The sequence below is a fragment of the Pistacia vera genome, unplaced genomic scaffold (genome assembly GCF_008641045.1).
Source record: "Pistacia vera cultivar Batoury unplaced genomic scaffold, PisVer_v2 Contig805, whole genome shotgun sequence".
Classification (NCBI taxonomy): Eukaryota; Viridiplantae; Streptophyta; class Magnoliopsida; order Sapindales; family Anacardiaceae; genus Pistacia; species Pistacia vera.
In genome coordinates, this window is record NW_022196674.1 from 774998 (window position 1) to 791653 (window position 16656).

General features: G+C 33.2%; 2 protein-coding genes and 1 pseudogene across 2 annotated transcripts; 2 read left to right on the plus strand and 1 right to left on the minus strand.

The window, feature by feature from the left end:
• On the minus strand, positions 1 to 467 carry LOC116117390 (calcium-binding protein KRP1-like). Its single transcript, XM_031403435.1, has one exon. The coding sequence runs from the start codon at positions 404 to 406 to the stop codon at positions 65 to 67; it is 342 nt and encodes a 113-aa protein (XP_031259295.1). The 5' UTR covers positions 407 to 467; the 3' UTR covers positions 1 to 64.
• Positions 468 to 5403: 4936 nt separating this feature from the next.
• On the plus strand, positions 5404 to 8798 carry LOC116117359 (annotated as a pseudogene).
• Positions 8799 to 13896: 5098 nt separating this feature from the next.
• Positions 13897 to 15489, plus strand: LOC116117377 (G-type lectin S-receptor-like serine/threonine-protein kinase At1g11300). Its single transcript, XM_031403415.1, has 2 exons — positions 13897 to 14250; positions 15409 to 15489. Exons 1-2 carry the CDS (start codon positions 13897 to 13899, stop codon positions 15487 to 15489), a joined length of 435 nt encoding a protein of 144 aa, XP_031259275.1.
• Positions 15490 to 16656: the final 1167 nt, after the last annotated feature.

Consider the following 16656-nt stretch of genomic DNA (forward strand, 5'->3'; position numbering starts at 1 on the left):
ATGCATGAATACATAGTAGTTGAGATAGAGAAAGAAAAAAGAATAAGCAAAAATGAAGCAACATCTAAAAGTCATTTACAAGAGCTTCTAAAAATAATTTTCTGGAACTCTTCATCAAATCAGGACTCAACCTGAACATGAGAGTGCAAAACTCCATCTCATTCAACGCTCCATCTCCATCAACATCACCTTCTCTCAACATACACCTCACTTCATCATCACTCATATCTTGCAAACCAAGCAACGCCGAGTTCTTCTTCAAGCTCTCAAAAGTTATCACTCCCTTTTCCTCATCAACCAACAAACGAAACCCGTTGTAAAGCTCCTGCATGAACCCGTCCGCTCCCAATTTCTCCACCATAGCCGGAAAATAATCCTCAAAAACAACCCCATTTGCAGACGCCATAAGTAAATTAATTAACGTAAGAAAAAAAAAAAAAAAGTAAGAAAGATTTGAGTCAATGAAGGTTAAGATATGGGTGGGCGTATTTATAATATGAAAGAGAAGAATGGCGTTGATTGACAACGAAGGTACAGGTAAGATAGAATTTAGTGAAGAAGCCGGCATTTTGCTGTGTATAATTCGTGGGGATTTCGTATTCAGGAAATGTTCTCCTTCCTCGAAGTTGCATGGGAAGGTGCCACTTTTATTTGGTCATGCCAACCATGTTCCTATCATACATTTAAACTTTTGCTTTGGACGGCAATTTACTAAAATACCACCAAACATCTTTTTGGATTATTTTAAAACCTATTCTTCTATTTCTGGAACATTTTATCCATGGTTATGTTTTTAATTAGTTCAACGTAACACTCCTTTGCATACAATAATTAATGTGTACATATGTGATCCTTTAGACACGTAGTGTGAATTAACTATAGTGTGAATATGAGTATAACTTAATAATCATTATCGAAGGGTCAACTCAAATGCCTGATCTCTCACGTGGCGCCACTTTTTCAAATCCTTGTGTCAAGAGATTAGAATGCAAAGGGGACATAACTTAAGTGTAACGTAAATGAAATCAAAGTGGGAATCTCATTCGGCTCTTTATAAACAATTTCTTTTCCTATTTTATTGTTCATATTGTATGAATGAGATTCTAGTTTAAGATTATTATTGTATAATGTCATCTGCTTCAAATATATTTTTTTTTTTATTTTCACGCCAATTATAAAATTTTGTATATATAATAATATTATTCATCATGAAATCAAAAGAAAATACTAACTATCAAATTTAATGTAACCTATTTTTATTCAATTATTTTAATTATATTTTACTCCCCGAATGTTTCCTAAAAGACATTTCCCTTGAAGTATAAAAAATAGCAAAATACATGAAATAATTAAATTTCCAGAGTTTGGAAAGTGACAAGTACACCCACGCTTATAAAGATTGGCCTATTGTTCTTTTAACTTTTATCTAAATGTTCTTAATTTTAATTTTAAGTGAATTAAAAAGGTTAAATCTTTTTACTTTTCACTTTAATGAAAAATGGTTGAGTAGTTTATTTAAGTCACTTAGACAATATCATCCTTATTTAATAGCAATAATCACAACTATACTCAATTAAATTGGTCAAAACCTATTACTAGAATCTGCCTAAAACACCCATTTTCTAGGGGTGGGAAAAAATTGATTAACCGGATTGAACCGGTCATTTTCTGAACCAAACTGAAAAATCGGTTCAAGTAGAATCCAAATCAAAACTGAACAAATTTACTGTTTGAACCGGTTTTAAACTGAACCAAATTACTAATTTGGAAAACCAATTAACCTATTTTGAACTGGTTTTATCATCTCTACTCCTTCAACAAATTCTCCACAAAATCAAATCTTGCAAATCTCAACCACACTAGCCAATCTTCTTCACAAAACCAAATCAATCCACCACCAATCAAACTTCAAGATGCCATTTTTCAATCATTAATTCCACCCGTAACATCAACTAAAAAATCAAAAGAAAAAGTAATTAATTTGCGAAACTAATCCATATCCTAAATCAAGCAAACAACAATCCATTACCACAAACCAAAATAAAACAAATAAATTCCAAAAAATAAATCAAAAGCTCAAAACCCAAAAACCCAAGAACTCAAGACTTTGAAGATGTAGCGAAGCCAAATAGCGACAACTAGAGAGAGTGAATAGGGAAGAAGAAAGAAAAGAAAGGAAGAGAAAGAGAAAAAGAAACGATAAGGAGAAAGAGAGGGGCATGAGAAAAGAGTAGGAAGAAGAAGAAAACAAGATAAAGAGAAACATAGAAGAAGAAGAAAGAAGAAATGGGTTTAGGAATTTTGGCCTTAGATTTAGGAATTTTGAAAAACCGGTTTCTCAAATTGGCTGAACCGTTACCCGAACCGAAAAACCGGTACAACCAATTTTTTGAACCGAAATCGAATTGATTTTCAGGTTTGGCTTCAGTTCGGTTTTTCGATTCAATTTGGTTTTCAACTTTTTTTTCCTAGCCCTACCATTTTAAACATGTTTACTAAAATATAAGCTTAATCAACTATAACAACAACAAAGCATTTCAAAAATAACTTATTTAACATGTTTCCTAGACATATATGCAACATATCAAAATTTTAGATTTCAAATAAATGAACTTTCATTTAAAAAACAAGATATCAAGAAATCCGTTAAAAAAAGCTCTTCAAGATCACAAATTCCAGTCTTCACTTGAGATTTTAGAGTGGAAGCATGGACTTTGAATAATGATACATCTTTAACTTCTTCAAAACCCACACAAATATATGTATACGAAACATGTTATTTGGGACATTTTCATCTTTTAAATTAAAATTACGAAAACTGAGTTAGGCTATTTTGTGAGATGCTTTCCACTTTGGGGCTAGTTTTTATTTAACAGCCCCAAATGGGGCTAAATAATATAATTTTCAATCTCCAAATACACCCCCGCTGATAATGTCACATAATTTAAAGATAAGAGATAATTAGAGTACTCAATGTTTAAAAAATCCGTAAAAAACAATAAAATGACCATAATATCCTCTCCTCGTATATTTTAATAGTTAAAATTTAATACTATGTCATCAATTATGTTTTTGAAAATTAAACTAAAATAATATAATGTAATTTTTATCATTTTTAATAAAATATCATTAAAATAATAAACAAATTGCACCACAATTAATAAATTATACAGGATATTCCTATATAATTTTATGATGGGCACCCTAGGCCAGGCCTGAACATGGCTTGGCCTAAAATCACGAATGAGTAAGCTAATAAATTCAAGTTGTGTTTTAAGCAACATATAACTTCATATTGACACGAATTGATCTTAGGGTATGCCTGCGTTGAGATTTAAGAAAAAGAATAAAGTATAAAGCCTAATAATCTCAAAGTAAATAATTAAAATATTTTAAACTAAGGATTCTTTTTTAAAATAAAAAAAATAAAAAATAAGATATGATAAATTGAGAGGATAATCCGGAGGAACTTCAGAGAGCAAGTGAGGGTGTTTGGAATTTATATTAACCTACGAATCTCATGATAATATATATATATAATTCTTTTTTGAAAATAAAAAAAATTATATATATATAAGTTCTAAATAAAATAAGTTTATATATATAAGTTCTTAATAAAATCAGTGCTAACTTCAATTTCAAAATTTATGTAGAATTAAAAATTATATTTGTTGAGTATCAGATAACATTGATTTTTGTACTTTGATCTAGTAAACAATAATTACAAATCAAGAGTTGTTCAACTATTAATAGTTATATCTATTTCAGGCAATTTAATTTAACTCAAATGTACTGATCTGCCATTATAATCACAAGGTCCCCGTAGCTTCGAAGAAGATGGGTTTGGTCAGTATTCAATAATCTTTGGCTCCATCGTTACTGACAGAGGACACAATTGAAGAGCTACATCTGGTCCACGTTGTTAAAGATTTTCAGATAAAGAGTATTTGTTTTATATTATTTATTTCTAATGTATATTTTTTATTAGTAATAACAGTGTTTAAACCAGTTTGTACGTACTTTAGTTAATTCTTGAGATTCATTAAACACTCTACTTCATTCATTCACTCATTTCTTCATCATAATTTTGCATTAAGTTGCTCCTATTATTTCTTCCTAAATTAGCTGTTGAGGGTAGACAATTCTTTTGTCAGGACTCATATCAAAACTCAAAAGAAGAAGTAAATGGAAGTTGCTGGGCCAGTATTTACAGTGGCATTTACTGGTATCCAGAAATTCCGAGGCAAGACAATTCTTGAATAAAGACTTGGCCACAAAGGCACAAACAACTCACGAAGTTGAAAGGAAAGAGTTCCTTAGTTCCCTGGTTTTTATTTGACTTATTCAAGACCACTCTCCTTCCAAGAAAGTTCCTACTATAAGTAAGAGGTTTTTACATGGACACCCTTAGGTTTAGTGATGAAAAATGAAGCCCATAGGTTTCGAATGAAACTCTTACATCTTGTAATTGAATGTGTTTGTGAAAAGTAGCTATCATAAAGTGAAATACACGCCACAAAAAAAAAAAATTATTTGCCAGATGTCTTGTCGAATCGTCAAAGTTTAATATTTTTAAATCATTTTATATAATTTTACTAATTTGATCATACGACAAATGTTAAGTATTAACTTCTTTTTATTATAAGAGAAAAGATAAAATAAGAGTATATTAATCATTATACTAAGATTTTGTGTCCAAATTAACTTTTAAAAAAACGTTTGTCAATTATAATGGTGTAAATGTTCTATTATGAAACTATCCGATGTACGTTTTCCATTTGAAACTTGTTGGTCTTGTTGTTCTTTTACTAAATCTCAAGGGTGCCCATATAAAAACCTCAATCTTAAAAAGAGTTACGTAAGGTTTGAAATTTAACCCTTTTATCTAAGTAACTCTGTAATTAGAAATAATCTATTGCTATCTACTTTGTAACTTTTTCTACCGTTTTTGATTAAATTAACACGACGTTGACATCTATAAAATTGCAAATCAACAATTTGGAACCAATCTGTCATAATTTATTATTTAATATTATAAGTGTTTAGACATTAAGTGATTAATTATTGTTCTCAAGAAATAGGATATTTATCTTTCAACCTTGAGATTTGAGTTGTGTTTATCTTGCTTGGGTATATAAGATATAAACACTTAGTCTTCTTAGTCGCATTAGGAATTTTCAAAGTATATGTTCTATTAATATGTCATATTTACCGTTACGATGTTAAAAAAGTGGGTTCACATCATTAATATTTGTTATTTGATAGGACTATAGTGTTTGTATCTCACATTACCGGAGTAAGGTAGTATTACCTCAAACCTCAGGGATTAAAGTGTCAATATCCCCTAAAGAAATGACTTTTTTTAAGTCAACAAGTTTTAGCTTAACATTTAAGTTTATTCTATCAAGAAGGAAGCCAATAATTAACTAGTTATGAAGGTCACCAGAAGCTCGATTTCAGTAGCCATTATCGTCTTGCTGTCTTGTTTTTATTCAGATTTTGGCACAGCCATAGACACCATCACATCTTCGCATCCTATCAGAGATGCTCAAACAATAGTATCTACTGGCAACACCTTCAAATTGGGATTTTTTAGCCCTCCTAATTCAAGAAACCGCTATCTAGGAATTTGGTACAATCTTGAAACTGAAATTATCGTATGGGTAGCAAACAGAAATACGCCACTCAATGATTCATCCGGGATTTTTACCATATCTGAGGATGGTAATCTTGTAGTATTGAATGGGCAGAAAGAGGTTCTTTGGTCATCAAATCTTCCAATTTCACTTACTAATGCAAGTGCTCAGCTTTTAGATTCTGGAAATCTTGTGTTGAATAATAGCAACAATGGAGAAAAATTGTGGGAGAGTTTCCAGGAACCTTCCGATAAGCTATTGACGAATATGAAACTTACTGCTAATGTACGAACAGGTAAGAAAGTGCAGGTGATATCATGGAAAAGTCCTTCTGATCCATCCACTGGAAGCTTCTCAACTGGCCTTCATGTTTCAAACATTCCCGAAATCTTCATTTGGAATGAAACTCGACCATATTGGCGGACTGGTCCATGGAATGGCCGAATCTTTATTGGAGTGCAGGGTATGAATTCTGTTTATCTAGATGGATTTAAACTTGGATTAGATGACCAAGAAGGAACTTTTTATTTCAGTTTCTCGTTTACAAAAATTCCTTTATTACACTATTTCTTGAACTCACAAGGAAAACTAGTAGAAACACTTAAGGTTGATGGGAAGGATGATTGGATTAGTGGTACTTCTTTCCCCAGAACTGAGTGTGATGTTTATGGCAAGTGTGGGGGATATGGAAGTTGTGACAATAAGAGAAAGCCAATTTGCAGCTGTTTAAGAGGATTTGAGCCGAAGAATAAAGAGGAATGGAACAAAGGAAACTGGACTAGCGGGTGTATCAGAAGGAGACTATTGCAGTGTGAAAGGATAAACAAAAGTGTGAAAGTGGGAAAGGCAGATGGGAAAGGAAGATGCCAACGATGAAGGTGCCTGACTTCGCGGAAAGGTCATCTGCCCTTGAAAATGAGTGCCGAGACGGGTGCTTGAATAATTGCTCCTGCGTAGCCTATGCGTATGATGTTGGCATCGGTTGTATGACATGGAGGGAAAACTTACTTGACACACAGAAATTCTCCAGCGAAGGGACCAATCTTTACATTCGTTTAGCATATTCAGAACTTGGTATGCTGAATGCTATTTGATTAATTTTCTTGCCACGGATTTTCGGTTTTGTGGCTACTAATACTATGTTAAAAGGCAAAAATTTCTGTTGTTAATTTTGGTCTGGAAAATTTTACTTTTTGTTCTCATCTGCAGATAATAAAGACTTGACAGTAATTATTTTAGTACCACTGATAGTAGGAATGGTTACAATTGCAATATGTACATTTTTCTCATGGAGGTGGATGGCGAAGCGAAAAGGTAATATACTTAAATATGTTAGCTTTACGAACATGATAGATTTGTAATTTCCCCTGATGTGCATCTTACTATGTGATTTTATATCAGCAATGAAGAGTAAAAGGAAGGTACTATCAGTTGAAAAAGGGGAAACGTATACAAAAGTTTCTTCTAAAAATATAGACCAAGTTGGTATTCAGGACCTGCCACTGTTCAATTTTGAGGAGCTGGTAACTGCAACAAGTAATTTCGATTTAACCAATAAGCTTGGACAGGGTGGTTTTGGCCCGGTATACAGGGTAATTGTTTTGCTCATCAAGACTTTGTTGCTGCATGCCTATTTAATATTGCATAATTCTTGATTTGTTTGTATTTTAGGGGATCTTAAAAGATGGACAGGAAATAGCAGTGAAACGGCTATCAAACGCGTCTGGACAAGGCCTAGAGGAGTTTATGAATGAGGTGGTGGTAATTTCCAAACTCCAACATAGAAATCTCGTTAGGCTACACGGATGCTGCATTGAAAGAGAAGAAAAGATGCTGATTTACGAATACATGCCAAACAAGAGTTTGGATTCTTTTCTCTTTGGTCAGTTCATCATAATACTCTTCCTTTAATCTATAAAAATCATTATGCCGTAGCATTATTGTAGCATCTCCACTCGCATCACAGTACAATTTTCAAGAATGTTTCATCCTATAATATTGGAATGGTTTGTTCTAACATCTTTGGAATACAAATCAAATAGATCCCCTCAAACAAGTACTTCTTGGTTGGAGAAAACGATTTGACATCATTGAAGGAATAAGTCGAGGAGTCCTTTATCTTCATAGAGACTCTCGATTGCGGATTATACATAGAGATCTAAAGGCAAGTAACATCTTGTTGGATGAAGATTTGAATCCAAAAATTTCAGATTTTGGTATGGCACGAATTTTCGGAGGCAATCAATATCAAGCCAACACTTTAAGGGTTGTTGGGACATAGTAAGTAGACGTGCTTTGTCTAAATTCAACCTGGTTGTAAAATCATATTAAGTGTTGGAATGTTGAATTGTGCAGTGGTTACATGTCCCCTGAATATGCAATGCAAGGGCAATTCTCTGATAAATCTGATGTCTTCAGCTTCGGAGTACTGTTATTAGAGATTGTTAGTGGCAGAAGAAACACAAGTTTTTGTCATGACGATTATTCTTTGACTCTTCCAGGCTATGTAAGTCTCCTAAACTATCTCCCTTCTATAATGACTGATAATAGCATCTAATTATGCATCTGATTTTCAGGCATGGAAATTGTGGAATGAAAACAACATTGTCAATTTAATTGATCCGGTGATATCTGCTCCATGCTTTGAATTGGAGATCATAAGATGCATTAATGTGGGACTGTTGTGTGTCCAAGAATTTGTGAAAGATAGGCCAAGCATGTCAACTGTTATATCCATGCTAAGTAGTGAAATTGTTGATCTTCCGACTCCGAAACGGCCAGCATTCACAGAAAGGCAGAATGCCTTTGATACAGAGTCCTCTCGACAGAGCCAGAACTGTTCTGTCAACAATGTCACTGTGACTGTTATCCAAGGCCGATAGAGACCAATTTCTTAAGAGTAACAATTTGATGAGAAGTTGAAATGTCAAAGCATTTAACTGGCCCTATGATTTTTTCTTTGCTGAGGTATCGGTTAGTATCTTGACATTAATTGTATTGATGGTAATACTGGAGGAAGAGGAGATAGATTTCGATGTCATATCTATGATTATTATAAAGAGTAATTACTAGAAGAGTTGAGGATATCGAACCACCATTGTTTACTCTAGGTGATTAGGTCTGTACATATCTGATATAATGACTACATAAAGCTCATATATATATTACTAAAAATTTAAGAAATATTCGACAATGTTCTTTTATTTTATTATTTTTTTTCCATCAAACATTATTTATCTTTTTATTTTTTTTTATAAAAACATAATGATTTTCAATACCAAGGATACTTGGAGAATGAGTATGAAAGCAACGTATTATATTAAGCATACATTTAATTTCATTGGAAAAAAAAAAAAAAAAGGATTTCCAAACGTGGATTATATATAAAGTCAATCCTCTGGAGTTGTGTTATGCGGAAATCAGGAACCGGTAGACAAAATTTTCAGAATTATATATATATAAATATATATGCTGTTAAATTTCCATATATAAGGACCTAGACTTCCCTTTCTTTAAATAAATAAATAAAAGCCTTCATCAAGAAACAGTTCCAGCTCTTTACCAAAAAGTTCATATTTATGTTATAAAATGTATGATAAGGAAGAAGAAGAAAAAGGGAAAAAAAGGAAGAAGAAGTGCTGGCCCAGAGGTAGAGTGAGAGAGAAGTGGAGTAAAAATGGAGGATGAGAAAAATTTGAAGCAGCTCACTCCGATCTGAGCTCGGGTAACACATGCATGGGGGTTAGGAAAACAAATTTATTTAGTTTCTTTCTTGTTATAAAGTGTGGATGATTGATCTTGGTTCTTTGGTGTAGATTTGAGGAGAGGAGTGCTTCAGACTTTGAGTTGAGTTCGGCTGAGCTGAATAGTGAATGGATCAAATGAAAACCTTCCTTAAAAATTCAGAATTTATGTTTGCATGTTAATTTTAGTTTCGCATTTTTGCGTTTTGATGAATTTTGAACTGAATGTGAGGCTTGCCGAACTGGCTTTCCTTTCAGTGCTTTGTGATTTAAAACGGAATATATTTTTTCTTGCTAGTTGTATTGCATGCATTCGGATGATTTATTAGATGGTGATGTTGGTTGGGTATTGTATATGCATGCAATCGGCTGGACAGTATGCTAGAAGATGTTTGAATTGAGTTTTAAATTGAAATGTTGGCTGTGTGTGTGTGCTTGCATGTTTTCGGCTGGTTTACCTTGGAGGAATTGGTTGGTTTGTTTTTTAAAAATGTTGGAAATTTGGGCGGTTGGGGTGGTAGTTGTATTGGGCTGTTGACAGTCATTTTATAGGAAAAAATTGAAATACAAATTCTTTCATTTATACATGTTCAATGTTTGTCCAGCCAGAAGGGAAAATAAATGACAGCTTTTTGAAGGAATGAAATTATATATTTTTATATATATTCTGGTTGCATTACACTCGGGAAATTGATAAAACTCAACAAAAAGAGGGAAAGATTAACTCACAATCTTATGTCACATGCGCCATTTACAATAGAATTTATATATAACAACTTGAGTTCAAGAAAAGAAAGAATCAAATATTACTACACATAAGGAGAAAAAAAGAGAAGGAAAAAAGATAAAACAGGAGCAATATATGCTTAGAGCCATTATCAATAACAAACTTCTTAAATTACTCCATGTATCACTTTCAGTTTGTTTGTACAATAAGTTCGCAATATATGCGTAGAGCCATTATCATTAACAAACTCCTTAAATTACTCCCTGTATCACTTTTAGTTTGTCTGTACAATAAGTTCCACAGATTTGCTCCTTCCATTCTGCTGTATAATATTAGTTTGTCTACACAATAAGTTTCACAGATTGCTCCTTTAATCTTGCTCCATAATACTCCCNAGGTGTAGCGAAGCCAAATAGCGACAACTAGAGAGAGTGAATAGGGAAGAAGAAAGAAAAGAAAGGAAGAGAAAGAGAAAAAGGAAAGAGGAGAAAAAAGAAAAGAGTAGGAGGAAGAAGAAAAAAAGATAAAAGAAACATAGAAGAAGAAGAAAGAAGAAATGGGTTTAGGAATTTTGAAAAACCGGTTTCTCAAATTGGCTGAATCGTTAACCGAACCGAAAAACCGGTACAAACAATTTTTTGAACCAAAATCAAATTGATTTTCGGGTTCGATTTCAGTTTGGTTTTTCGATTCAGTTTGGTTTTTGGCTTTTTTTCCTAGCCCTACCATTTTAAAGATGTTTACTAAAATATAAGCTTAATCAACTATAACGACAACATAACATTTCAAAAATAACTTATTTAACATGTTTCCTAGACATATATGCAACATATCAAAATTTTATATTTCAAACAACTTTCAAATAAATAAACTTTCATTTCAAAAACAAGATATCAAGAAATCCGTAAAAAAAAGCGCTCTTCAAGATCACAAATTCTAGTGTTCACTTGAGATTTTAGACTGGAAGCATGGACTTCGAATAATGATACATCTTTAACTTCTTCAAAACCCACACAAATATATGTATAAGAAACATGTTATTTGGGACATTTTCAACCTTTAAATTAAAATTACGAAAATTGAGTTAGGCTATTTTGTGAGATGCTTTCCACTTTGGGGCTAGTTTTTATTTAACAGCCCAAAATGGGGCTAAATAATATAATTTTTAATCTCCAAATACACCCCCGCAGATAATGTCACATATTTTAAAGATAAGAGATAATTAGAGTACTCAATGTTTAAAAAATCCGTAAAAAACAATGAAATGACCATAATATCCTCTCCTCGTATATTTCAATAGTTAAAATTTAATACTATGTCATCAGTTATTTTCTGAAAATTAAACTAAAATAATATAATGTAATTTTTATCATTTTTAATAAAATATCATTAAAATAATAAACAAATTGCATCACAATTAATAAATTATACACGATATTCCTATATAATTTTATGATGGGCACCCTAGGCCAGGCCTGAACATGGCTTGGCCTAAAATCACTAATGAGTAAGCTAATAAATTCAAGTTGCTTATAAGCAACAATAACTTCATATGACACGAATTGATCTTAGGGTATGCTTGCGTTGAGATTTAAGAGGAAGAATAAAGTATACCAATAATCTCAAAGCAATAATTAAATATTTTAAACTAAGGATTCTTTTTAATAAAAAATAAAAAATAAGATATGATAAATTGAGAGGATAATCCGGAGGAACTTCAAGAGCAAGTGAGGGTGTTTGGAATTTTATTAACCTACGAATCTCATGATAATATATAAATATATTCTTTTTTGAAAATAAAAAAAATTATACATATATAGTTCTAAATAAATAAGTTTATTTATAAGTTCTTAATAAAATCATTGCAACTTCAATTTCAAATTTATGTAGATGAAAATATTTGTTGAGTATCAGTGCCATTGATTTTTGTACTTTAATCTAGTAAACAATAACTACAAATCAAGAGTTGTTCACTATTAATAGCTATATCTATTTCAGGCAATTTAATTAACTCAAATGTACTGATCTGCCATTATAATCACAGGTCCCCGTGCTCGAAGAAGATGGGTTTGGTCAGTATTCAATAATCTTTGGCTCCATCGTTACTGACGAGGACACAATTGAAGAGCTACTCTGGTCACCTTGTTAAGATTTTCAGATAAAGAGTATTTGTTTTACATTATTTATTTCTAATGTATATTTTTTATTGGTACAAAAGTGTCTAGAACCATACTTCATTCATTCACTGATGTCTTCATCATAATTTCTTCATCATAATTTCGTATTAAGTTGCTCCTATTATTTTCTCCAAATTAGCTGTTGGGGTAGACAATTCTTTGGATCGGGAGGCAAGACAATTCTTCATAAAGACTGGACACAAGGCACAAACAACTCCCGAAGTTGAAAGGAAAGAGTTCCTTGGTTCCCTGGTTTTTATTGACTTATTCAAGACCACTCTCCTTCCAAGAAGTTCTACTAATTGTGAGGTTTTACATGACACCCTTGAGGTTTAGTGATTAAAAATGAAACCCATAGGTTTCAGAATGAAACTTACATCCTTGTAATGGAATGATGTTTGTGAAAGTAATACTATCATAAAGGAAACACACGACAAAAAAAAAAAAAAAAAAAAAAAAAAAAATTATTTGCCAGATGTCTTGCGAATCGTCAAGTTTAATATTTTTAAATCTTTTAATAATTTAATATTGTCATACGACAAATGTTAAGTATTAACTTCTTTTTATTATAAGAGAAAGATAAAATAAGAGTTATTAATCATATACTAAGATTTGTGTCCAAATTAACTTTTAAAAAACGTGTCAATATAATGGTGTAAATGTTCTATTATGAAAACTATCGATGTACGTTTCCATTTGAAACTTGTTGGTTTGTTGTTTCTTTACTAAATCTCAAGGGTGCCCATAAAAAACCTCAATCTCAAAAAGTCACGCAAGGTTTGAAATTTAACCCTTTTATCAAGTAACTCTATATTAGAAATAATCTACTGCATCTATTTGTAACTTTTTCTCCGTTTTGATTAAATAACACGACGTTGACATCTATAAAATTGTAATCAACAATTTGAACCAATCTGTCTAATTTATTATTTAATATTATTGTTTAGACATTAAGTGATTATATGTTCTCAAGAAATGGGATATTTATCTTTCAACCTTGAGATTTGGTTGTGTTTATCTTGCTTGGGTATATAGATAAAACACTTAGTCTTCTTATCGCATTAGGAATTTTAAAGTATATGTTTCATTAATATGTCATATTTACCGTTACGATGTTAAAAAGTGGGTTACACAGCATAATATTGTTATATGATAGGACTAATTGTTGTATCTCACATTACCGGAGTAAGGTAGTATACCTCAAACCTCAGGGATAAAGGTCAATATCCCCAAAGAAATGACGTGAAGTCAACAAGTTTTCAGCTAACATTAAGTTTATTCTATCAAGAAGGAAGCCAACAATTAACTAGTTATGGAGTCACCAGAAGCCCGATTTCAGTAGCCATATCGTCTTGCTATCTTGTTTTTATTCAGATTTTGCACAGCCTAACACCATCCATCTTCGCATCCTATCAGAGATGCTCAAACAATAGTATCTCTGGCAACACCTTCAAATTGGGATTTTTAGCCCTCCTAATTCAAAGAACCGCTATCTAGGAATTTGGTACAACTTGAAACTGAAATGATCGTATGGGTAGCAAACAGAAATACGCCACTCAATGATTCATCCGGGATTTTTACCATATCTGAGGATGGTAATCTTGTAGTATTGAATGGGCAAAGAGGTTCTTTGGTCATCAAATCTTCCAATTTCACTCACTAATGCAAGTGCTCAGCTTTTAGATTCTGGAAATCTTGTGTTGAATAATAGCAACAATGGAGAAAAATTGTGGGAGAGTTTCCAGGAACCTTCCGATAAGCTATTGACGAATATGAAACTTACTGCTAATGTACGAACAGGTAAGAAAGTGCAGGTGATATCATGGAAAAGTCCTTCTGATCCTCCACTGGAAGCTTCTCAACTGGCCTCCATGTTTCAAACATTCCCGAAATCTTCATTTGGAATGAAACTCGACCATATTGGCGGACTGGTCCATGGAATGGCCGAATCTTTATTGGAGGGCAGGGTATGAATTCTGTTTATCTAGATGGATTTAAACTTGGATTAGAGACCAAGAAGGAACTTTTATTTCAGTTTCTCGTTTACAAAAATTCCTTTATCACACTATGTCTTGAACCACAAGGAAAACTAGTAGAAACACTTAGTTGATGGGAAGGATGATTGGATTAGTGGTACTTCTTTCCGAGAACGGAGTGTGATGTTTATGGCAAGTGTGGGGGATATGGAAGTTGTGAACATAAGAGAAAGCCAATTTGCAGCGTTTAAGAGGATTTGAGCCGAAGAATAAAGAATGGAACAAAGGAAACTGGACTAGCGGGTGTATCGAAGGAGACTATTGCAGTGTGAAAGGATAAACAAAAGTGTGAAAGTGGGAAAGGCAGATGGGGGAAGATGCCAACGATGAAGGGGCCTGACTTCGCGGAAAGTCATCTGCCCTTGAAATGAGTGCCGAGACGGTGCTTGAATAATGCTCCTGCGTAGCCTATGCGTATGATGTTGGCATCGGTTGTATGACATGGAGGGAAAACTTACTTGACACACAGAATTCTCCAGCGAAGGGACCAATCTTTACATTCGTTTAGCACTATTCAGAACTTGGTATGCTGAATGCTATTTGATTAATTTTCTTCCACGATTTTCGGTTTTGGGGCTACTAATACTATGTTAAAAGGCAAAAATTTCTGTTGTTAATTTTGGTCTGGAAAATTTTACTTTTTGTTCTCATCTGCGATAATAAAGACTTGACAGTATATTTTAGTACACTGATAGTAGGAATGGTATTGATATGTACATTTTTCTCATGGAGGTGGATGGCGAAGCGAAAGGTAATTTTAAATATTAGCTTTACGAACATGATAGATTTGTAATTTCCCCTGATGTGCATCTCTATGTGATTTTATATCAGCAATGAAGAGAAAGGAAGGTACATCTTTGAAAAGGGAACGTATACAAAAGTTACTTCTAAAAATATAGACCAAGTTGATTCAGGACCTGCCACGTTCAATTTTGAGGAGCTGGTAACTGCAACAAGTAATTTCGATTTAACCAATAAGCTTGGACAGGGTGGTTTTGGCCGGTATACAGGGTAATTGTTTTGCTCATCAAGACTTTGTTGCTGCATCCTATTTAATATTGCATAATTCTTGATTTGTTTGTATTTTAGGGGATCTTAAAGATGGACAGGAATAGCAGTGAAACGGCTATCAAACGCGTCTGGACAAGGCCTAGAGGAGTTTATGAATGAGGTGGTGGTAATTTCCAAACTCCAACGTAGAAATCTCTTTAGGCTACCGGATGCTGCATTGAAAGAGAAGAAAAGATGCTGATTTACGAATACATGCCAAACAAGAGTTTGGATTCTTTTCTCTTTGGTAGTTCATCATAATACTCTTCCTTTAATCTATAAAAATCATTATCCGTAGCATATTGTAGCATCTCCACTCGCATCACAGTACATTCAAGAAGTTTCATCCTAAATATTGGAATGGTGTTCTAACATCTTTGAATACAATCAAATAGATCCCCTCAAACAATACTTCTTGGTTGGAGAAAACGATTTGACTCATTGAAGGAATAGTCGAGGAGTCCTTTATCTTCATAAGACTCTCGATTGCGGATTATACATAGAGATCTAAAGGCAAGTAACATCTTTTGGATGAAGATTTGAATCCAAAAATTTCAGTTTGGTATGGCACAATTTTCGAGGCAATCAATATCAACCACACTTTAAGGGTTGTTGGGACATAGTAAGTAGACTGCTTGTGCTAAATTCAACCTGGTTGTAAAATCATATAAGTGTTGGAATTTTGAATTGTGCATGGTTACATGTCCCCTGAATATGCAATGCAAGGGCATTCTCTGATAAATCTGATGTCTTCAGCTTCGGAGTACTGTTATTAAGATTGTTAGTGGCAGAAGAAACACAAGTTTTTGTCATGACGATTATTCTTTGAGCTCTTCCAGGCTATGTAAGTCTCCTAAACATCTCCCTTCTATAATGACTGATATAGCATCTAATTATGCATCGATTCAGGCATGGAAATTGTGGAATGAAAACAACTTGTCAATTAATTGATCGTGTATCTGCTCCATGCTTTGAATTGGAGATCATAAGATCATTAATGTGGGACTGTTGTGTGTCCAAGAATTTGTGAAGATAGGCCAAGCATGTCAACTGTTATATCCATGCTAAGTAGTGAAATTGTTGATCTTCCGACTCCGAAACGGCCAGCATTCACAGAAAGGCAGAATGCCTTTGATACAAGTCCTCTCGACAGAGCCAGAACTGTTCTGTCAACAATGTCACTGTGACTTTTATCCAAGGCCGATAGAGACCAATTTCTTAAGAGTAACAATTTGATGAGAGTTGAAATGTCAACATTTAACTGGCCCTATGATTTTTTCTTTGCTG